At 41.4% G+C, this 24,029-nt stretch overlaps 1 protein-coding gene across 1 annotated transcript; it reads right to left on the bottom strand.

The window, feature by feature from the left end:
- Positions 1-3,023: 3,023 nt before the first annotated feature.
- On the bottom strand, positions 3,024-21,423 carry LOC113428049 (uncharacterized). Its single transcript, XM_087953367.1, has 6 exons — positions 20,512-21,423; positions 20,271-20,388; positions 20,079-20,158; positions 16,155-16,281; positions 13,809-14,751; positions 3,024-3,673 (listed from the first exon to the last, which is right to left on the bottom strand). The coding sequence occupies exons 1-6, from the start codon at positions 20,926-20,928 to the stop codon at positions 3,241-3,243; spliced, it is 2,118 nt and encodes a 705-aa protein (XP_087809493.1). The 5' UTR covers positions 20,929-21,423; the 3' UTR covers positions 3,024-3,240.
- Between the last annotated feature and the right edge of the window lie 2,606 nt (positions 21,424-24,029).

The raw sequence follows: 24,029 nt of genomic DNA, 5'->3' as shown, positions 1-24,029 counted from the left end.
AAAGTGGGCTTGTTTGGAAAATAAGTCCGTAATAACCCAGATCACAGTCTTCCCAGCACTCTCTGATAGTTCCACAATAAAGTCCATAGACATTGTCTTCTAGGGAGCCATGTAGCTGGCCACAGTTTGCAACAGTCCTGGAGGCTTACTGGGCAGCCTCCAAGTAAGGTACCCAAAGAAAACAGAGCTCCAAGGCATGTAGATTCCTCAAGGAACGATTAATTGGACATTTAATATTGGCGCAATTGGTGAAAACTGACTCTGAAGGTTCCTGCGGTTTTCACCTAATTAAAAAAATAAAAATTCCCCCTTCCCCCAAGTCATCAGTCACATTGTCCAATCAAAGTGCTGGCCGGTTGCTTAGTTACTTAACTCCTCCTTTCCTCAGCCACCTGTTGGATTATCGTTGGTTCCCACAGGAAAACTCTGTTTTGACTACAAATCCCCAGCTAACTATTTCCCCCCCCTCCTTCTCCCTTGTGGCAACACTAAAGCCTCCAAGATGATCTCAGCCAGATTCACTTCAGGGTTGACAGCAGCCTCTTAACTGAAGTACACAGGACAGCTGGCCACATAGGTTTCTATGTACTTCTTCATCGATGGCCATCAAAACTTCCACTTTGGCAGAGGAGAAAATACTACAATATCTGGGAAAAGCTAATTTACCTAAAGTGCCAAAAATAATGAAATCTATGCTGAATGAGAAAATAACTACAACAGAATTAGCAGAGGCGATCAAAAAACAAAAAACCAACACAACACCAAGCCCAGATGGGCTCCCGACAGAAATATACAAAGAGCTACAAGATATTTGCCACAATAGCAGCAGAAAGGCTGAAGAGATTCTTGAAGGAGTTCATACACATACTCCCTGATCAAAATGGTTTTCTACCTAAAAGGTAGATAAGAAATAATATGAGAGTAATATTAGATACATTGGAACACTACAAAGCACATAATGAAAAGCAATTGGCATTGTTGTTCCTAGATGCTCAAAAGGTGTTTGATAATGTCAACTGGCAATTCATGCTACACCAGTTAAGATATTTGGACTTTAGAGATAAATTTATGAATGTGTTACCTCTACAATCAGCACAGCCCCCCCCCCCCCCCAAGGCTGTGTGCTATCTCCACTTCTCTTCTCCCTATATACTAATGACTCAAATGATCCATCTGTTAAAATACTGAAGTTTGTTGATGACACAACAGTGATTGGTCTCATTCGAGACAACAATGAATCTGCATACAGACAGGAGGTTATACAACTTGCCTCGTGGTGTAACCGGAACAATCTGGAACTGAACACACTGAAAACCGTAGAAATGGTGGTAGACTTTAGAAGAAACCCTCCCATACTACCACCTCTTACAATACTAGACAACACAGTATCAACAGTAGAGACCTTCAAATTTCTAGGTTCTATCATATCACATGACCTAAAATGGACACCTAACATAAAAAACATCATCAAAAAAGCACAACAAAGAATGTTCTTTCTGTGCCAACTCAGAAAGCTCAAACTGCCCAAGGAGCTGCTGATACAGTTCTACAGAGGAATTATTGAGTCTATTATCTAAATCTCTATAACTGTCTGGTTTGGTTCTGCAACCCAACAGGAAAGACACAGACTTCAGAGGATAATTAGGACTGCAGAAAAAACAATTACTACCCACCTGTCTTCAATTGAGGACCTGTATACTGCACGAATCAAAAAAAGGGCTGTGAAAATATTTACAGACCCCTCACATCCCAGACATAAACTGTTTCAACTCCTTCCCTCAAAACGACGCTATAGAGCACTGCACACCAGAACAACTAGACACAAGAACAGTTTTTTCCCGAAAGCCATCACTCTGCTAAACAAATAATTCCCTCAACACTGTTCAACTATTTACAAAGTGTACACTACTATTACTGTTAATCTTCTCATCACTCATCACCAATCCCCTCCCACTTGTGATTGTAGGACTGTAACTTTGTTGCTTGTATCCGTACGATTTATATTAACTGTTTCCTAGTATGATTTGATTGTTAATTGTACCCTATGACTATCATTAAGTGTTTTATGTTATGATTCTTGATTCTTAACGAATGTACCTTTTCTTTATGTAATACTGAGAGTATTTACACCAAGACAAATTCCTTGTGTGTCCAATCACACTTGGCCAATAAACTATTCTATTCTATTCTATTCTATATACAAATCAGAAAGCTAAAGTGATTGTGGAATAGTGAGGTAACTGAAAATTTTCCAATAAGAAAAGGTATAAGGCAAGGCTGTCCACTATCTCCATATTATTTATCTTAACACTGGAAGTATTAACTAGAAACATCAGGCAAGATGAGGAAATCAAAGGAATGGAAATCAAAAGAGAAAAGTATAAACTACAAGCATGTGCAAATGATCTAGTTTCCATCTTAGAGGAGCCATTGAAATCAGGCCCAAGACTCATCGAGAAATTAGAGGAGTACAGAGAGGTTGCAGGATTAAAGATAAATAAGGAAAAAAACCAAAATGATAGTCTGAGAAATGAGACCTCTCACTTTTGAGACTTCCTCAGACGAGCTGGGATGGAAAACGCAAAACAGCCAGAGAAGGGGCTCGGCCCAGATACTTAGCCCAACAGAAGTATTGAGGCAACAACAAGCAGGATTTGGGATTCACCTTGTTCTGACTTGCACTAGAAAAACAATTTATGCATGCATATCTAAGAAGGTATATAATTTATTTGAATTATTACTCACATGTATGAGATTTTAGACAACTATAGTGAGTTGTCGAATTAAAACAGTTCATTTACTGATTGTTCAAAGTTACAAGCAAAACTGAAAAACGTAATTTATGAAAAATTTTCCACATTTATTACCGTTGCAATATCCCCAAGGTCACCTGATCAAATTGACAGTTGCAGTGTCTCTGAATCATACAATCACCTTTTGAGAGCTTCTGACAAGCAAATCCAATGGGGAAGCCAGATTCATTTTATAACAGTGTTACTAACTTAACAACTACAGTGATTCACTAACAATGTGGCAATAAAACTCATAAAATGGGGCAAAACACACTTGTCTCGCTTAGGAACAGAAACTTAGGGTTCACTTGCAGTCATACACTGAGGACTATCTGGATTTCTTTTGAAGCTCTATCTGCAATTCTTTTATTGATATGGCTTCTCCCGAGTGTGGATGCTTCTATGGCGAGTAAAAGTGTGGCTTCTTAAAAAGCTCCACTCCATGAATTCATATGGTTTTTTCTCCCGTATAAATCCTTTTATGGGACGTGAGATCACAACTCTTTCTAAAGTCCTCTCCACACTGCAAACATTTATATGACTTCGATTCTGTGTGGCTCCTCTTGTGGTAATTAAGACCATGACAACGAGCAAAGCTCTTTCCACACTCCATGCATTTATAAGGTCTTTCTCTTGTGTGGATCCTCTTGTGATGAAAACTACTGCTACAAGTATAGCTCTTACCACACTCAATGCATTGATATGGTTTCTCTCCTGTGTGGATTCTTGTATGGGTGCTAAGAGCAGAATTCCATATAAAGCCCTTTCCACATTCCACACATTTATATGGCTTCTCTCCTGCATGGCTGCTTTTGTGGGCATTAAGATGACTTCTATAAGTAAAGCCCTTTCCACACTCCATGCATTGATATGGCTTTGTGGTGGTCTCACATGGAAAGAAGACACAACGCAAGGTTGTCTCAGGATGAGAGCCCAGAGCAAACTCCGAAACCCTCTTTTATTAGAAGCAATCTTTGTTAATGTAGCAATTTTTGTTAACGTCCTATCACAAATGCATTACATCACACAACGTGCACTGATCATTCGCATAAGCATACAAGGCTGTAAAGTTTAAGTTTGCTACAGTTCTGGTTTAGAAATGGCAACAATTTGTCCTTGCTCCTTGCTTCGTGTTCCAGCCAACCACCAGAAGGCTCCGTTGTCCTAGCACATACACAAAGAACAAAGAATCATAGTTCCCACATCTCCCCTGTTTTTGTTTTTTCATGCCAACGTAGTCCTCAGTAGGTTTTTGCAGACAATAGGAACTGATCCCTCGAGGGCTTTGTCACGTCTCTACATGTCGTTAGCAGTCCAGGGAGACATAGAATACAGCAACAAAGGAAAATGAAATATACAGCAACAATTATAATGCCTATAATCATAGATCGAAGCCAAGCAGAATTAGGAAGCCAGGACCAAAAGAAAGACCAAAAATCAGAAGGGACCCCATAATTCAGCAAAGTATTCTCTCTAATGGATTCCTCCATGTGTTGTATAGTGGCCGTGATGTTAGGGGATGAATCAGTAATATACATGCAGCAGTGTGCATGTATCACAGCACAAACCCCTCCTTGTGCACAACAGCCACAAATCCTGACCGATGATATTTACAGTCTTGTTGTCCTGGGAGAAAATAAGCTGAGCAAGTCCTGAAATCATATTGCAAAGAAACGGGTTGCCTCCCGTGGTTACACTTGTTAGACAGTCATTCTGTATCCGAGGGCAATTCCCAGTGACTAGCGCAGCACAGTCATGTCCAGTAAAGTTGTGCGCAAATACATTAAGAGTGTTATTTAAAAATGTGTTATTGCGCATTGTATTCTGTATTGTCAATGTGTAATTACAATGGGGATATCGACCAAGATCTGTTAAATTTCCATGGCTGATGTTATGAGTCCAACATACCCCAGCAGTTTCTTGTATACTGCTGCCCAATGGAATCATGGTCATGTTCTCATCCGCAGCTTGTAACACCTGATAACTAGAAAAATCAATGTTCTTCCATTGCGACTCGTTCAAAGGAACAGCTACCAATGGCAATCCTGCGGTTTTATGTGTAGGCATATGCATACATACCCAGCAAACAGTTTTGTTCTCCAATTGAGCAATTCGAGACACATCCTTAATATAAGAGTTTTTTCCCCACATCCCATGGTTCTCCCCTTTACACTTCTGGCTTGTGATAAGGGCGGACATGACGACCAGGAACCCAAATGACTTCATTCTTGTCTTCAACTGCTGCATAGCCACGACCCCACATTATCAAGGAAGCTGGCCCCCTCCAAGTGGGGTCAGGTAGTTTTCTGTATAACACCAGTGGCCTCGCGCCTCCTGCAGAAGGGAAAGAAGAAAAATGCCTGCTAGCCGCCGTAGTGGCTGGTGTACCAGTCAAGTTGAGAAAATTTAAAGTATATAATGCAATATTTAAGGTATTTTGTAACCCTGGCAATCCATGCCCCATGTCCCCTATTTTTGTTTTTTGATTGTCCAATGCGCGCTTGAGAGTCTGATTAGCGCGCTCCACAATAGCTTGACCTGTGGAATTGTAAGGAATGCCAAATTTATGCACTATGTTCCAGGTGGAACAAAAGGTGGCAAAAGCCGAACTAGTGTATGCAGACCCATTATCAGTCTTCAGCTCCTGAGGGGTGCCCAAAATAGTAAAGGTACACAAACAATGATTAATAACATGCTTTGTGGCTTCGCCCCTTTGAGGGGTAGCCATTATGAAACCTGAATAAGTGTCAATTGAAACATGTAAATATTTCCAAGGGGAAAACCCAGGATACTGGGTGACATCCATTTGCCACAGCTGGCAGCATTGTGTCCCTCTGGGGTTGACACCCTGAGGGAGAGCAGCTGCTTGTAAGCTGCACGTAGGACATTGTTGTATAATAGCTGCAGCCTCCTCCGCAGGAAGGCGAAACTGTTTGATGCCTTTTTATTCTGATGAAAGTAACTATGACTATCCCATGGGGTTAAGGTTGCCATGGTTAAGCAGGAATTTTGCGAGGTTGCAGCGGCATCAGCTGCATTATTTCCCTCTTGGATAATACCCGGAAAAGGCTGATGACTTCGAATATGAGCAACAAAAAGAGGATACACACATTGTTGCATAAGCTGCTGCAAAGTAAGAAATAAGCTAAGCAGGTTGTTGTCAGTAGAAGGAGAGAGATAGGCAAACTCTATGTTAATTAAGGTTTGGTAAACATACAAGCTATCAACTATAAGATTAAATTTTTGTGAAGAAAAGTGCTGCAACGCCAAGATAGCCGCAGCCAATTCAGCACGCTGCGGAGAGGTTTGAAGGGGTGTAATTTTTGTGACCCATTTACCATCCTGCTGCCAAACACAGGCTCCATAATGCTTCCCACCATCAGCATACAATTTCTCAGTGGTTAAAGGCCATTGGTCCACCCACACAGGAACCTCGGACAATAAAGTTAATTTTAGCATTTCAATCCTGCAAAGTTATGGTAGCTCCAAATTGAGAAAGCAAATCACGGCCCCATAAATTGACATGCAAAGGCATTACCAGTGGCTGAATTACAGCCTGAATTGCCCCTGGCCTCCTGTATTCATGGGTAACCACAAGCCATTTAACACTACTTTTAGCAAATTGCATACCTCCTACCCCCCTTACAGCCGGAGAATCTTCCGTAGGCCACTCTTTGGGCCATTCTTCTTGCCGAATTACTGAAACATCTGCTCCAGAATCTACAACACCGGAAAACAATTTCCCTTCTATTAGAAAATTTAACTTGGGCTGAGATGGTTTAATATTTTTCACTAAAGCCAATAGCTCTGAACAACATTCTGTAGAGCCAAAACCCCCTATCTGAGGCTTCTCTACCAACGGATTAATTGGAGTATAGGGTAACACTATCAATTGTGCAATGGAGTCTCCAGCTGCAAGATTAGCAGGTACATCTGAATAAAATTGAATTTTTATAATATCTATATAATCCTGATCAATAACCCCTGGAATCACAAAAAAACCCTTTCTTAGAAGCTGAGGAACGAGGCAAGACCAATCCTACCGTTTGCGGAGGAAGGGGGCCCTTTAAATGGGTGTCCTCAATATAAACTTGATTTGGAAAAGTTATAATGATATCTTTTAACATTTGTAAGTCCAAACCAGCACTTCCTGTAGTCGCTGGTGATGCATTGAGCACAGGTGCAACCTTTGGAGCAGGGTTAGCTGCGTACCCCCTTATCAGTTTCCCGAAGGCGCAGCCTGAGAGCGGCACTGATTCGCCCAGTGGAAACCCTTTTTACACTTGGGACATACTGTTTTTGGACTTGCCCCAGGATTTGAGTTCCGCTGTGGAAGTTTCTTCCGAAAAAAAGCAGCACCTCCCCCTGGGGCCCGGCATTGTGCTTTGAAATGCCCAGGCTTCCCACAGTTGAAACAATTCCCAGTAGGTTTAAAACCCTTTTGCAAAGCTACAGCCAAGGTCTCCATGTTATAAGATTGCGAACCTACTGCAGCACAAGCTTTAATCAAATCTGCCAAGGTTGCCTCCCCCCGCGCGACCAAAGGCTGCAAAACCCGCTTACAATCTGTATTTGCATTTTCCACTGCCAATTTCATCAAAAGTTCCTTTGCAGCTTCCGGATTAGAGATTTGCCGCTGAATGGCATTTTGGAGCTTCTCAATGAAATCTGCATATGGCTTGGCAGCTGCTTGTTTAATTTGTGAAAAAGATTTAGTAGGCACTCCTGCCTCCTCCACTCGCCTCAGCGCTCCCATAACAGCAGTCATAACAACCGGGAAGCAGTGATCAGGCAAATTTGTTGCCTGCTGCTCCACAGTTGCAAACTGCCCTGCCCCATAGATTTGATCAGGTGTATACAAACCCCCTGAATTATTTCCTCTGTTAATTGCTTCTCTTTGATATTCTGCATCAAATACCACGTATTGTGTCCCGTTCAGAGTCATTCTCATTAAGTCTTTCCAATCTTGCGGAATCATCTTTTGAGCTTGCCCCAGACTGTGAAGCAAACCCTGGACATATGGACTTTGTATGCCAAACTCTTTCACAGATTTCTTTACTTCCCGTAAAAGAGATAAAGGCAGTGGATTCCAGACAGCCTGTAAATTTCCTACATTATCAACTTGCCTCTGAACGGGAAACAATTGCATGGAGTCAATCTCCTCCCCCTCCAGCTGTCCTGCTTGAAAAGCTGCTTGCATAGCTGCTTGAACTCGCCCAGCATGGGGTGTATTTATTTTAGGATTTCCCACCTTGACATCTCCTGATGGATTTTTAGGAGCTGTCGGGGGAGATACCACATCTTCCAATCTCGAGACAGGCGGACACAAGACTACCTTATTTTGATACGGAGGTGGGTCCAATAATGGTTTCAATAATGGCTGTTGCTGGGCTTCTAAAGCAGTAATAACCATCTTCCAATAAGTTAAAACTTCTGAATCAGCTCGAGGCTCATCGTGGAGAACATTGCCAATCTGTCTCCACGTTTCCAATTTTAAGGAACCTCGTTCAGGGTACCATGGACACTGTATCCATACAGTATGCATTAACAATTTAACATTGGATCGTGACAAATTTTTTCCTTACCAGAAGAACTAAAGATAAAGAAATTGGTTCTGACTAACTTCAACAACTCTGTAATATACTCCTCCTGATGTTGTGACAGTTTTCCTCCCATACTTACGAAGATAATCGTCGCCTGCGACAGTTATCAATTATGGTGCGCACCTTTGCCTCTTCCAGGCAATAAGTACAGAAGAGCAGAACCCGTATCTGCCCACAGCAGATCACGTCGGGGTCACCACTTGTGGTGGTCTCTCATGGAAAGAAGACACAACGCAAGGTTGTCTCAGGATGAGAGCCCAGAGCAAACTCCGAAACCCTCTTTTATTAGAAGCAATCTTTGTTAACGTAGCAATTTTTGTTAACGTCCTATCACAAACGCATTACATCACACAACGTGCACTGATCATTCGCATAAGCATACAAGGCTGTAAAGTTTAAGTTTGCTACAGTCCTGGTTTAGAAATGGCAACAATTTGTCCATGCTCCTTGCTTCGTGTTCCAGCCAACCACCAGAAGGCTCCGTTGTCCTAGCATGTACACAAAGAACAAAGAATCATAGTTCCCACATGGCTTCTCTCCAGTGTGGATCAAATTGTGGAAATGAAGATCATTACTACGAGTAAAGGTCTTTCCACATTCCAAGCATTTATAAGATGAATCCTATTATGGGAGGTTAGATGTCTACTCTTCCTAAAACGCTTTCCACACTCCATGCATTTATACAGTCATTCTACTATGTGGATCATATAAGAGTGTAATTATAAGAGAAGGTCTTTCCACACTCCATGCAGGTAAATCGTTTCTCTTCAGAATGTGCCTTTTTATGAGAGATGAGATGATCAGATTTATTAAAGTTCTTTCCAAACTCCATGGATTTATATGGTCATTCCCCCATATCAATCGCTGTATGGTTAGGAAGCCAACTGAGCCGAGGAAGACTTTTTTTAATTCCATTTTGTGATTGCTTTGCTTCATCACTCTTTGGTTGCTTCTGATCTACACATTTCCTTCCCCCCCTCTTTCAAATGGATCGCTTGGCATTCCTCCTTGCAATTCTTATTCTCTTGCCCATTAAAGCCTTGAAAAAGAAAAATGAGAACTGTAGCAAGAATAGGGGAACAATCAAACCTTTTCTTCTGAAATTTAGCAAAAGAATCATCAATATATTTCAGCTGTTTTGTGGGCAAACATGAAGAGTCCAAACTAAGATTATAGCAAAGACCCAATTCCAACTGTATTCCTAATGATCCTCCTATAATAGGATTGGATCCCAGCCCTGATTTAACCTTTGACCTGGGACAATTCCATGGTGCCACAAACTCCCAAAGTGTATTGGACACCATATCATGCTGGGGCACCTTCCAACTTCAATAAAAGACTCATCTCCACTTGTCTGCAAAGCAGAATCTTTGAAAGTCAAAGGGAATTTCTGGATGAAAAGCTCCCCATCCTCAACTTAGGCTAATGCCAAACTCGGTACACAAGTGGGCATATCTCTAAGAAGGGAACAAACCTCTCAGAGGTCATCCGGTCTTGGTGATAGCAGCTCAGGGCCATCAGGAACCCAGTGACCAGGTTCAGGAGGGAATAGTGAATCCTGGTAGCCAGAACCTTCCTCAGTACATTCAGCCTCTTCCTCAGAGTCTTCCTAATACCTTCTGTATAAAAACTATTTATTTTACATTTCATGAGGAGAAAGTTATTTTCAAAATAAAATAAAATTTCCTTTATCCAAAAAGTCAGGATATGCAATTTTCTAATTTTTCTTAATACATTTCCTTTTTCCATGAAGTCAGTTTGGTCAAATGGTTAAGATACCAGGCTAGAAACTAATAAATTTACACACATTTTTAAAATTTTGTTTTCACTTTGTCATTATTGGGGGTACCCAGTGCAGATTAATGAGAGAAACAAACTAATTTCAACAATTGTAGAATCAGCCTGCAGCATAACAAAATTGACAAAATGAAAGGAGACTGAATACCTTCTGAATACACTATGTATCTTCCCCTTCATTTTATACAGTATAAATAATAAAGGCAGCAGACAATATTCCTTCCTCATCCTGTTTTCCCTACAAGAACCCTGAGAAATGGGTTCAACTGAGAAAGTTTTGGCCCAAAGTCACCCAGCCAGCATTCATGTCTAACACAGAACTAGTACTCACAGTCACCCAGTTTCTAGCATGGTATCTGGAGCACTGGGGAACTACCAGAGGACTGGAAAAGAGCTGATGTGGTTTCCATCTTCAAAAAAGGAAAAAAAACAGACCCAGGAAACTATAGACCAATCAGCCTAACATCAATACCTGGGAAGATACTGGAAAAGATAATAAAAAATAACAGATCTGCCAACATCTAGAAATAAGTAAAGTAATAACTAGCAGTCAGCACGGGTTTGTTAAGAACAGATCATGCCAAACCAATCTTATTTAATTCTTCTTCTTTTTTTAAATAAAAAATATTAAAATAAAATTGTTTTTTAAAACTTTAAAAACTTTATTTCATTCTTCAACACAGTGACTAAATTAGTAGACCAGCAAAATACTGTTGACATATTTAGATTTCAGCAAGGCATTCGACAAAGTAGACCACAACCTACTTCTTCGGAAGCTAGAAAAAAGTGGAATAGATAGCACCACCACTAAATGGACTCGCAACTGGCTGGGTTTAAGTCTACATGGAGGGAAGTAAGCAGTGGGGTGCCACAAGGCTCTGTCTTAGGCCCAGTACTCTTCAATATCTTCATTAACGACTTAAGATGAGGGAATAGAAGGGGAACTTACCAAATTTGCAGATGATACTCAGCTGGCAGGAATAGCTAACACCCAAGAAGATAGGCTCAAGATCCAGATGGATCTTGACAGACTAGAACACTGGGCCATATCTAACAAAATGAATTCAATGTAGGGAAAAGTAAAATCCTACACTTAAGACAAGAAAAACCAAAAGTACACCTATAGACTGGGTGAAACCAGGCTCAATAGCAGTAACCGTGAGAGGGATCTTGGAGTCTTAATGGACAACCAGCTAAATATGAGCCAGCAGTGTGCAGCAGCAGCCAAAAAAGCTAATGCAATCCTAAGTTGTATTAACAGAGGGATAGTCAAGATCAAGGGAAGTACTAATACCACTCTATCAAGTCTTAGAAAGATCACACCTGGAGTACTGCATCCAGTTTTGGTCACCACATTATAAAAAAGATGTTGAGACTCTAGAAAAAGTACAGAGAAGAGCAACCAGGATGATTAGGGGACTGGAGGCTTAAACATACAATGAATGGTTGCAGGAACTGGGCTTGGCTAGCTTAGTAAAGAGAAGGACCAGGGGAGATATGATAGCAGCCTTCCATTATTTGAGGGGCTGCCATAAAGAGGAAGGGGTCAAGCTATTTTCTAAAGCACCTGTAGGCCAGACAAGGAATAATGGATGGAAACCGAACAAGGAGAGATTTAACCTGGAAATAAGGAGAAACTTTCTGACAGTGAGAACAATCAACCAATGGAACAGCTTGCCCGCGGAAGTTGTGGGAGCGCCATCACTTGAGACTTTCAAAAAGAGATTGGACTGCCATTTGTCAGAAATGGGTCTCCCGCTTGGGAGGGGGGTTGGACTAGATGACCTACAAGGTCCCTTCCAACTCTGATCTGTTATCTTAAAAATTTGACCAAACTGACTTTATAGAATAAGGTAATTTATTCAAAGAAAAATTGGATAGCTGCATAGCCTCCATTACATGAAATAATTTTATGTAGTAAAATTTATTACATAAACATCATAAAATGGGGCAATACACACTTAACTGTTTCACTTAGCAACAGAATTTGAGACTCAATTGCAATCATACACCTAGAACTACCTGGATTTCTATTGAAGCTCTTTCCACACTTCTTTTACTGATATGGTTTCTCCTGTGTATGGATACCTCTATGGCAAGTAAAAGTATTATTCCTTGCAAGGTTCTTCCCACACTCCATTAATTCAGTGTCGTGTATTTTTAATTTTCATTCCATCTTATGAATAACCATACCAGTGATATTTAATTAAGTTTATTTAAATCAAATTGAGTTTTTTTTCCCTAATTCTTGTCATACCACCGAAAGCCAAAAAATGCTTGAAAAAAGTTTTTTTGAATATGCATTTCATGGGCTTCCCCTCATTCTGGGTGAGGAATTCTTCATCCCGAAGATTTTTCCATACAGGATACATTGATATATTTGTGATGAGTTATCACATATTATGAGGCCTTTCATCACATAAGTTTCCATGATTTGTGAGTATTATGATCCACCAATCCTAGAGCCAGATCTCACCTCTGTCTATCTATAAGGAGAAACTGATTTTATTTTCTGAAGTAGTTTTTAATTTCATATTATTCTTTTATTTTTATTTATTTGATTATCAATAAACCAAAAGTCTTTCACTCTCATTCTCCCGAGTATCCCTAACTTCAGAGAGATATTATGGATCCTTTTTTTTTATTTTTTATTTTATTTTAAACAACAAACATAAACATTAAACATACAACATTGAATAAAATCTTCTTTCCATTATACACTGTGTCGGTTGGTACATATCTCTTGTGCACAATATCAGCAGTCATTTCATCCTGTTTTTATGTTACTATTCATATCGTATATAACTTTTTTCCAGGCAAGATTCAACTATTATAAAGCCTGATTTATATTCATTTCTATATAATCAAACATATCATATTAATCGCTTATAACGTATCACTCATTACTTTTTATCTTAACTATTATATTTGTATTATATTATATTGTATTTCTCTATTTTTTTTTGTCTAACCATGTATAAAATAAATCCCATATTTTATAATATTCTTTTTCTTCTTGCTCTCTAATCGCAAATGTCAATCTACTCATTTCCACACATTCCATTATTTTCTTCATCACTTTCTGTTCTATTGGAGCTTTTTCATTTTTCCAATTTTGCGCAAATACTATTCTAGCTGCTGTCAAAATATTAACAATCAAATATGTCAATTCTTTACTATATCCTTCAGGCAAGATACCCAATAAAAATATCTCTGGTTTCAAATCGATATGTTTTGTCATTTTTTCCAACCATGTATGAATTTTAGTCCAGTATCTTTTGGCTTCCACACATATGTCCACCACATATGGTAATACGATCCAGGTGTCTGATGGCATTTCCAACATTTCTCCAATTTGTTCTTGAACATCCTTGCTATTCTTGCTGGGGTAAAAGCCACCTTTAAAACATCTTATACAAATTCTCTTTATATGCTGTTGACATAACTTCTGCCATTTTTCTAAATCTATCCCATATCCAAAGTTCTTCCCCCAGGCAATCATTGTTTCTTTGACTTGTTCTTCTTCTAGTTTTGATTATGGATCCTTTTATTGGACCTGAGATCACCACTATTTCTAAAGCCCTCTCCACACTGCAAACAAATATATGACTTCTATCCTATGTGGCTCCTCTTGTGGCGATGAAGATGACTGCTATGAGCAAAACTCTTTCCACATTCCATGCATTGATATGGTTTCTCTCCTGTGTGGATCCTTTTATGGGTGGTAAGATCAGAATTGCACCTAAAGGCCTTTCCACATTCCACACATTTATATGGCTTCTCTCCTGTGTGGCTCCTCTTGTGGCGATGAAAACTACTGCTAGAAATAAAGCTCTTTCCACATTCCATGCATTTATAAGGTCTTTCTCCTGTGTGGATCCTTTTGTGGTAATTAAAATGACTGCTACAAGTAAAGGTCTTTCCACACTCCATGCATTTATACGGTGTTTCTCCTGTGTGATTCCTTTGATGAATTACAAGAGAGTGATTATTACGGAAGTGCTTTCCACACTCTATGCAGGGATATGGTTTCTCTCCTGTGTGGATCCTCCTGTGGCGATTAAGACGACTGCTACGAGTAAATGTCTTTCCACACTCCATGCATTTATAAGGTCTTTCTCCTGTGTGGATCCTCTTGTGGGAATTAAGAGTACTGCTACAAATAAAGTTCTTTCCACACTCCGTGCATTTATAAGGTCGTTCTCCTGTGTGATTCCTTTGATGAATTATAAGAGAGTACTTACAAGTGTATGTATTTCCACACGCCATGCAGGTAAATTGTTTATTTTCTGAATGTGCTTTTTTATGAGAAATGAGATGATTCGATTTATTGAACCTCTTTCCAAACTCCATGGATTTATATGGTCTTTCTCTCGTATCAATCATTGTATGGTTAGGAAGCCAACTGACCCAAGGAAGACTTTTTTTAATTCCACTTTGTGATTGCTTTGTTTCATCACTCTTTGGTTGCATCTGATCTACAAATTTCCTTTTTCCACCTTTTGAATGGATCACTTGGTGTTCCTCTTCGCAATTCTTATTCTCTTGCCCATTAAAGCCTTGAAAAAGAAAAATGAGAACTGTAGCAAGAATAGGGGAACAATCAAAACTTTTCTTCTGAAATTTAGCCAAAGAATCATCAATATATTTCAGCTGTTTGTGGGCAAACATGAAGAGTCCAAACTAAGATTATAACAAAGACCTATTTCCAAGTGTATCCCTAATGATACTTCTATATAATAGGATTGGATCACAGGCCTGATATAATATTCGACCTTGGACAATTCCATGGTGCCACAATCTCCCAAAGTGCATTGGACACTGTATCATGCTAGGGTAGCAACATACCGAGCACCTCCCAACTTCAATAAAAGTCTCATCTCCACTTGTCTGCAGAGCAGAATCTTTGAAAGTCAAAGGGAATTTCTGGATGGCAATTGCTCCCCACCCTCAACTTAGACTAATGTCAAACTCAGTACACAGGTGGGCATATCTCTAAGAAGGGAACAACCCTCTCAGAGGTCATCCGGTCTTGGTGATAGAAGCTCAGGGCCATCAGGAACCCAGTGACCAGGTTCAGGAGGGAATAGTGAATCCTGGTAGCTAGAACCTTCGTCAGTACATTCAGCCTTTTCCTCAGAGTCTTCCTAACATCTTCTGTATGAAATGAGTATTTTGCATTTCATGAGCAGAAAGTTTATTTCTTTCTTTTAAAAACAAACAACAATTTCCTTTATGTAAAAAGCCAGGCTATGCAGTTTTCTAATTTTTCTGTCAATAAATTTCCTCCTTCTATAAAGTCAGTTTGGTCAAAAGGTTAAGCTAGAAAGTAATAAATTTACAGATATCTCTAAAATGTTGTTTTCATTTTGTCATTATTGGGTCCCAAGAGTAGATTAATGAGGGGAAAAAACTAATTTGAACAACTGTAGAATCAGGCTGCAGCATAACAAAATTGACAAAAATGAAGGGAGTCTTAACACCTTCTGAATATATCCTTCCTTTATTTTTTGTAAATAAAGGCAGCAGACAAACTCAATATTGCTTCCTCCTGTTTTCTCTACAAGAACCTTTTGAAATGGATTGAGCTGAGTCACCCAGCCAGCATTCATGCCTTACGCAGAAGTAGAACTCACAGTCACCCAGTTTCTAGCTGGGTGTCTTAACCATTTTACCAAACTGACTTTATGGAAGAAAGAAATTTATTGAAAGAAAAAATGGAAATTTGCATAGCCTCCCTTATTACATAATAGAAATTGATTTTTTTTTAAAAAATGCTTTTTGCTCATAAAATACAAAATACTGATTTCAACAACTGTAGAAACAGGTTGAAGCATAACAAAATTGAACAAAAGTGAGGGGGTCTGAATACTTTCTGAATGTACTGTAAATAAATATTTTTTTTCAGGAATAACATTCAAGCCCCTTCTCTACGTTCCTGGCCACAGAAAGGGTTTCTTACCCAGAGAAAACAGATTCTTGGAATTCTCCAGCATGACTTCTCTACGGAGAGCTTTTTGGTCAGCATCTAGTTGAGACCACTCCTCCTCGGAGAAATACACAGCCACGTCTTCAAAAGACACACCACCCTGAACAAGGACACAAGTTTCCCTATTAACAGATAATCCCAAGAATAATGGGTTAGTTTTCTTCCACCGATTCTAGGACAGAGATCACGTGAACAAAATAGGCATCTTCTGCAGAATTAATAAGATCTTAAGATCTCACCACTTTTGGATGGTGGGACAACTAAATCCTTTTCTTTCTTTTCTTCTTTAAATTTTATTTGGGTTTTCACAAAAACAAAATACAAATAAAACATCTTTATTGAAAATAGCATGGTCCCAGGTTATCACTTCTTCATACAGACACAAAACTCAATTTCATGCTCATTTTTATATTCTATTCCATATCTTTATTACCATTTTATATTTTCTACATAGTTTTTCGCCTCTTCTAATTTTTTCAACTTTGTTTTGATTATCTCAATTTAAATCATTATATTTATAGTTTTGTCTGTCCTGTTACAATTTCACGTTATCTTTTCTTATTAAACAAATTTTTCCCTGTAGTTACCAATTAGAGTATGACACCTTTATATCCTTTAATTTTATCCATTCAAGCTCTTATTTAAGCTTCAATGTATAGCTTTAAGATTATAGCATTCAATATAATACATAACTGCCAATTGAATTCTGCTTGGTACATTCTTAAAATAGACACTATATTCTTAAAAAGAATATGTATGTATGTATGTATGTATGTATGTATGTATGTATGTATGTACCGTGTTTCTCCAACAATACAGCCTCCACCAATAGGAAGCCCCAGCATGATTTATTGGCATAAAATCAAATTAAGCCCCTCCCCCCAAATTAAGGCCCATATTAAACATGCGAAATGGGGGGGGGGAATGGTGGGGGGGGGCTTGCCGTTAGGAAGTACTTTGTTGCATGCCCGGATATGGTGCTGCCTGCATTGGTGGAGCACTTCATATCGGGAGACCTTCCGCCACCGTTAATTTCCCTTCTCCCTTGCTGCCGTAGCGTTACAGCAATGCCGCGGCGTTTGGCGCAGCCACGTGCAGCCAGTCAGGGCTCCTCCCTGCAACCGGAGCCCTGAGGAGACACTTGGCTTCAGGCGCTCCTGTGGCCAAGGGCCTTCCCTTTGCCTTCGATGGTAAAGTGAATTATTTTAAAAACCTCCGCTCATCCTATCAGGGCCGTGCGAGCTGAGCAGAGCCGGGAAAGCAAGCCGCGGGTGTTTCCTGGTTCTGCCCAGCCCATACGGCTCTGCCGCGGCCCTGGCGGGATGAGCGGAGGTTTTTAAAATAATTCACTTTACCTTCGAAGGCAAAGGGAAGGCGGCCACAGGAGCGCCTGAAGCCAAGTATACCAACAACAAAAGGCAAATCCTCAAGGTGGGCTGGAGGGAGGTGGCTACATGTCCCCTGGGCTGCTTCAATGCAAGGTCCTGACTTGCAGCATCCTGCCGTTGCCGCCGCGTCCTTTTCGCTGCCGCCTCCTCCCTCTCTGACTGCGAAACTCGTGTGCTTCGCCAAACGCTCCGAGCGAGGCGAGCTCTTTCATACATACAGAGAGAGAGGGAAAGACGCCGGCGTGCTCCGAGAGGCTGGCTCTTTTCTCTAGCCGAGGCTGACATCTGACTGAATCTCTATCCCGCTCCTTTATCCTCACGACGGGGTCGGCAGTGACGCTCTCTGGTGCGGCCACCTCAGCTTGCCAGCCTTGCCCCGCTATGAGACGATACTGTGACAGCCGCTGCTGCCGCACTTCCTTCTCTTTCCTCACCTCTCCTCCCTTCGCTGGCAGGAGTGTGCATGCCTGCTGCCACTGCCGCCGCTCCTGAGTCCATCTGGGGCGGGCAGGTGGGAAAGCAAGCAAGGTGGCTGCGCTGTCTTCTTTTTCCCTCAGCGAAGCGCCGCCGCTTGCCGCCGCCACCGCCACCTGCGATGGGCGAGGAGGCGGCGGAGGCACCCGAAATGTCACCAAGGCAACGAGTGCCTCCCCGCCGGGCCCTCCGCTCATCCCGCCAGGGCCGTGGCAGAGCTGTGCGCGCTGGCCTGAACCAGGAAACACCCGCGGCTTGCCTGCCACGGCCCTGGAGGCACTTCCTGTCAGCCTCGGCTAGAGAAAAGAGCCAGCCTCTCGGAGCACGCCGGCGTCTTTCCCTCTCTCTCTATGTATGAAAGAGCTCGCCTCGCTCGGAGCGTTTGGCGAAGCACACGAGTTTCGCAGTCGGAGAGGGAGGAGGCGGCAGCGAAAAGGACGCGGCGGCAACAGCAGGATGCTGCAAGTCAGGACCTTGCATTGAAGCAGCCCGGGGGCACGTAGCCACCTCCCTCCAGCCCACCTTGAGGATTTGCCTTTTGTTGTTGGTATACTTGGCTTCAGGCGCTCCTGTGGCCGCCTTCCTTTGCCTTCAAAGGTAAAGTGAATTATTTTAAAAACCTCCGCTCATCCCGCCAGGGCTGCGGCAGAGCCGTACGGGCTGGGCAGAACCAGGAAACACCCGCGGCTTGCTTTCCCGGCTCTGATAGGATGAGCGGAGGTTTTTAAAATAATTCACTTTACCATCGAAGGCAAAGGGAAGGCCCTTGGCCACAGGAGCGCCTGAAGCCAAGTGTCTCCTCAGGGCTCCGGTTGCAGGGAGGAGCCCTGACTGGCTGCACGTGGCTGCACCAAACACCGCGGCGTTGCTGTAACATTACGGCAGCAAGGGAGAAGGGAAATTAACGGTGGCGGAAGGTCTCCCCAACATCCAAGCTGTCGCCGCCCGCCCACCCGAGGATGCAAGGGGGAAATTAAGTCACCCCAAAAGACGGCCTAGCCGGTTTTTCGGGGTCAAAAAAATAAGGCCCGGCCTTATTATGTGAGAAACACGGTATGTATGTATGTATGTATGTATGTATGTAAATAAAACACATTCCATTCCAATTCAATTCTATTATTAATATGCATTAAAATCTTAACATCTTTAACATTTCTTTTCAATTGAATATCATACTTCCTTGGGAACACTTATAAACTTTCCATAGTTAATTCTCCCCCCCCCCCCGCCCATATTTCTCACTTATATTTTTATAAATCATCACTAATAAAAATGTTCCCTTTTAATTCTCTCAATCATTTTAATTCATTCATTTATTAACAATCCCACTGCATTACAATACATATTTTATCCATCATCATATTTTCTAAAGTTATTTCTATTTGTAATATAACAAAGCTATCTTATGTACCTTTGCAGAATCCCTTTTACAATTAAATTTTCACCCATTATCTCTAAACAAACTTATGGTTACAATCCTCATATCTTTTCCGTGTTTCTCCATTTCTTGTTTCTGTCTTTTACAACTTCTTTTCCTTGCCTTCTTCCCCCTCTTCTTCTCCCTCCCCGGGACAACTAAATCATTTTTGATCTCGCTAGAAGTATTTCCTATGGTGTAACCAACTAAAATATTCTTAGTTAATTGGTAGCTGGGTCTTAAATCCAGTACTTATCAGTGACTCCCATTCCTCTGAAGGACCAATGTACCCCAACTCTACCCCTTCATGAAGGAGTTGGAACAGTTTACAATAGAACTCTATATCTTTATGGAGATTCTCAATCATCAGGTCATGGTTGTCCCAAAGATTCTTTTCAAAAGGCAGAAAAGGACAACAGTCTGGTCAATGAAATCTGATAGTGAAGCAGGACAGCTGGAGAAAACGACTCACAAAGGATCACCTCAGAAAAGAGAATGTTCAGTGACCTGATACCAAATTTGTATTGCTTAGAAACAGCAATTTTATACATTGAACACTAGAACAAAATAAAATCCACCCAAGATTTATGGACCTTTTCCGATGTTTCTCCTCCTTACCTGAAGTAGCGGTTCAGCTAATCCTTCAGCTCCAGCACAAAGAGGTGATTCTAAAAAGTCCAAAGTTGGCTTTCTATTCTCTATGAGAAAAATAGTGGAAGCAGATTTGTTGAAGAGAGACTCCAATAATGTGGAGTAAAAGCATCAGCTAAATGTTGAAATCTCACCTCACACAGAAAGAGCTTTTCTTACCTTGCGTAGCGTCTTGACTTTGATCTTCCTGGAAGTTCTCCCTGAAGAGCAGCTCTTGAGAAGATGTGAGTGCATCTTTCCTCCCCTTAGGATAATCAGTCACAGCTTCCATACATTTCTGGGCATAGAAATAATAGAACAAATGCCCTTAGGAATTAATAATCCCAGAAAATTCTGCCAGAGAGGAATTGAGAAATGCACACAGATCCACTTTAGAGCTGCCATGATTACATTCTCCCACCTGCAACTCTTCTTCCATGTTTTCCTCCTCCTGAGTCAGCAAGAAGCCTTCAGCCAGGGACACTGCCTGGGAACTGGTCTCTGCTCCACACTCCCGCACCCATTTTGCCATCTCTGGGGGAAGCACAGCCAGCAATTGTTCCAGGAGCACCAGGTCCAGCATCTGAGCCTTGGTGTGTTTTTCTGGTTGCAGCCATTGACGACAAAGGTAGTGAAGCTGAGTGCAAACATCTCGGGGGCGGCTCCCCTCCTGGAACTGCACTTTTCTGAAGCGACAGCATTGGACCTCTGAACTATTGGATGCCTCTTCATGGCTCTTCTGCCCAGGATTCATTGCCCGATTCCTCCCACAGGTCCAAGGCTGAGCAGCCGGAGGGCCTTTTCTAATTTCGGCATCTGCTGGGTATTGTCCCTCCATCTTCTCTCTGGTCTCTAATACAGCTCCAAAGCAGAAGGGAAGGAAAAAATTTAAAAAAGGAAATTTAGATGGACCCACCAATATCTGGGAAGGAGGTGAAATCTTATTAGTTAACTTGATCTCTCTACAAATGGGGAAAATTGCAGTGAACCCTTCAGGATGTCAATGTCCATCAAAATACTGGAAAATACTTTTAAATACCTTTTTGATTTCTACTTCCTAGTTTTTATTAAAAATTTAGTTTTTCATTTTATGTCTTCTGTATTATTTTTATAAATTACTCTAGGCAGAAATTAAACATAATGCTCCTTCTTACTATTTTCCCCACAACAGATCCGTGAGGTACATTGGGCTGAGAGTTGGGATGGGCTGAAGGCTTTCGTGCCAAAGGGTGGACTGGATTCTGGTTTCAAGCCCAGTGCTTTCATCACTGAACCAAATGGCTCTCTGTGGCTAAAAATAATTGAATATAATTTAATTTAAAAGACAGTTTAATACCATATGGCTGCATAGTTAAGAACAAGTCCTTGCACACCTTGCTCCCAACTCCTCGCACACCTTCACCCAAGTTGAAGCCTTGCATGCAAAGCCAGCAGGAGGGACTCCCACCGCTCGCTTCTCTCGGCCTGGGAAGCGGGAAGAGAGGGAAACCCCTTCTCAAAACGGGGCCAAGAAATATGCAGGAAACTGTGCAGGAGTCAAGGGTGACTTGGAGGCACAAATCTGTTTTGCAAAGACGACCTCTCCTCCTCTCCCTCCCACGCAGAGCTTTTCCCATCCAAATGGAACCTAAATCATCTTCTCTGCGACCCTGGTTTTTTATCCCCCTGGGGGCAAAGCGAAGGATTCGAAGCTTTACTTTCTTCACTCCCTGGCCCGTTCATGCACAGGGACGGCAGGGGAACATGGGACCACTGGCTCCCCGTCCCCCTTTCCAAGATCCAAGCCTGATGAATGCGAGTCTCCAGCGCGGGAGATAATCCCCACCCCCACCCCATCAATGAACCCCAACTCACGTCTGGATCTCCAAGACTTCCCTGCAGCCTCTTTGCTTGCTAGAAAGGCTGACCCAAAGGCAGAATCGGGCACTGTAGAAAGAGAGGACAAACTTTCAAGTATTGCCGTTAAATGCCTCGGGAAGCACGCAGCTCTACTGACTTGGGAAAGAGGCCGGCACATGCTCAGTTCTCTTGTAAGGCGGGAGGGGAGGAAGGAGCTGCCCAACTCTTCCAGGGAGCCCCCTAGAGGATCCTGTGCGCATTGCGAGAAGACCCTGCAAGGGCGCAGGACGTCATGTTCCATGCGGGTCTGGGATGATGGGCATGAAAGTTGAAGGAAAGTTTGGTTCCCTCTAACATTGCCTACCTAGAAAGGAAGTGGCCTCTCCAGCAAGCATCAGTTTCTAGATTTTCCACTTTTTAATCTCTAAGAACCGTCTATGATCTTGTGAAGATTGAGAAAATCTCTGTGGAGACTCAAAAATTGCGTTCCTCAAGAGGAAATACAATACAATCAAAAGCTTCGTATATTTTAAAATGTTATATTTATACCAAAACAGAATAACATCTCGTGAATAACCATACCAGTGATATTCAATTAAGTTTATTTAAATCAAATTTAGACTTTTTCCGAATCCTTGTTATACCATAGAAATGCAAAAAATGTTTGAAAAGAATTTTTTTGAACATTCACTTCATTCAGACTTATTTTGTGAGAGGAATTAATTCTGAATTTTCCCCCCATATAGGATACATTGATATATTTGTGAAGAGTTTACCACATATGAGGCCTTTCACCAAACCCAGACACCTCAAAAATGAGCAAAATCCTGTCAAAATGGCAGGGAGGTCAAAAGATAAGAAACAAAAGTCTCTCCGTTGTTGGAAAAAATTTCCCAGGTTGGTTCCCAGCTGGGACACCCCACAGACACTGAGAAAAAATGAATGCAGAAGCCAGCTGCCAAAAGGGGAATTATTTTAATGTAGGAAAGCAAGAAGCAAAAAGTGACACAGCTGGGGCTTTCCTGGCTTGTAAGCAACTTGGGGTGTGTGAATGTGAGCCTTTTATACTTAATTCCCCTTTGAAACTCCTGCAGCATGATGGGTTTATTTTGTGCCTAGTTAAAAGTGATTGCCCTGGATCCTGTCTTCCTGCTTTCATGGATTAATCCTGTCCCAGGCCAGGACCTTTGTCTTTCCTATCCTGGGGGTTAATCTTGTCAGGGGGCAGGAAAAGGGAGATTTTAGTTCCTTTATTTTAGCCTGATTCCCCTTATGTTCCCCTTATTAAGTATTTGTTACTTTTGTAACAGCCATTAGCAGGGCTCCTCTGAATTTTCCTTTCAGATGGTGCTTCTTGGTGTATTTTTAAAGGGGGGACGGCTGGCTTGAGTCTCTTGGCAGGGTATCCTGAAGTTTCTGGTGCTGCGAGGTTTCTGGCACTCCTTTTGTGTACCTCCTATACCATAAAACCCATCCTGTGTCTTGTGGCTGATGGCAAACTCAGCCCTGAAATGAGGGGAGATCAGGGTACTGGCAGAGACACAGGGAGGAAAGCGACAGGTTGATGAACATTAAGATTTGTACTGATTTTTCCCCAATTATTACAGCTGCCTTTTCAAATTCATACCTCTGGGCAGCCAAGGAGGGTTAGAAACACTAAAGGCAGCCTATAATAATGTGAATAATCCTGAAGAATAGATCCTGATGAAAAAGAGGCATCAAAAGAAAATATCCAAAATGAAAGCTCAAATTTGTGGACCTTTAAATTTTTTTACCTCAAAACAAGCAGCCATGATGGAGAAATCAGGATTGGGAGAGTAAGGTCTCATATGTGACGAGAGAAAAAGTGGAATTACAAAATGAAGGAAGGCAAATACTGAAAAATATAAAGCTCAAATATCAGTACCATGAGGCAAAAAGAGAGGGGGGAGAGTGAGGAGGGAGAAACTAAAATGATGTTTTATTTTAGTTATTAATACGCCTCAGGAAATTTGAATAGGAACCTTAAGACCTTTGCAGTAAAAGAATTTTATTTTTCTAGCCAAAAGTAATGAAGATTTTATTGGTTTGAAAAGATTAGTCTTGATTTGGTGGATAGTG

The sequence above is a fragment of the Notechis scutatus genome, chromosome 2 (assembly GCF_049901735.1).
Source record: "Notechis scutatus isolate UNSWTSFEM ecotype Mainland chromosome 2, rNotScu1.2, whole genome shotgun sequence".
Lineage (NCBI taxonomy): Eukaryota > Metazoa > Chordata > Lepidosauria > Squamata > Elapidae > Notechis > Notechis scutatus.
Note: the sequence above shows the minus strand (reverse complement) of the source record. Positions and strands in the feature narration are given on the sequence as shown.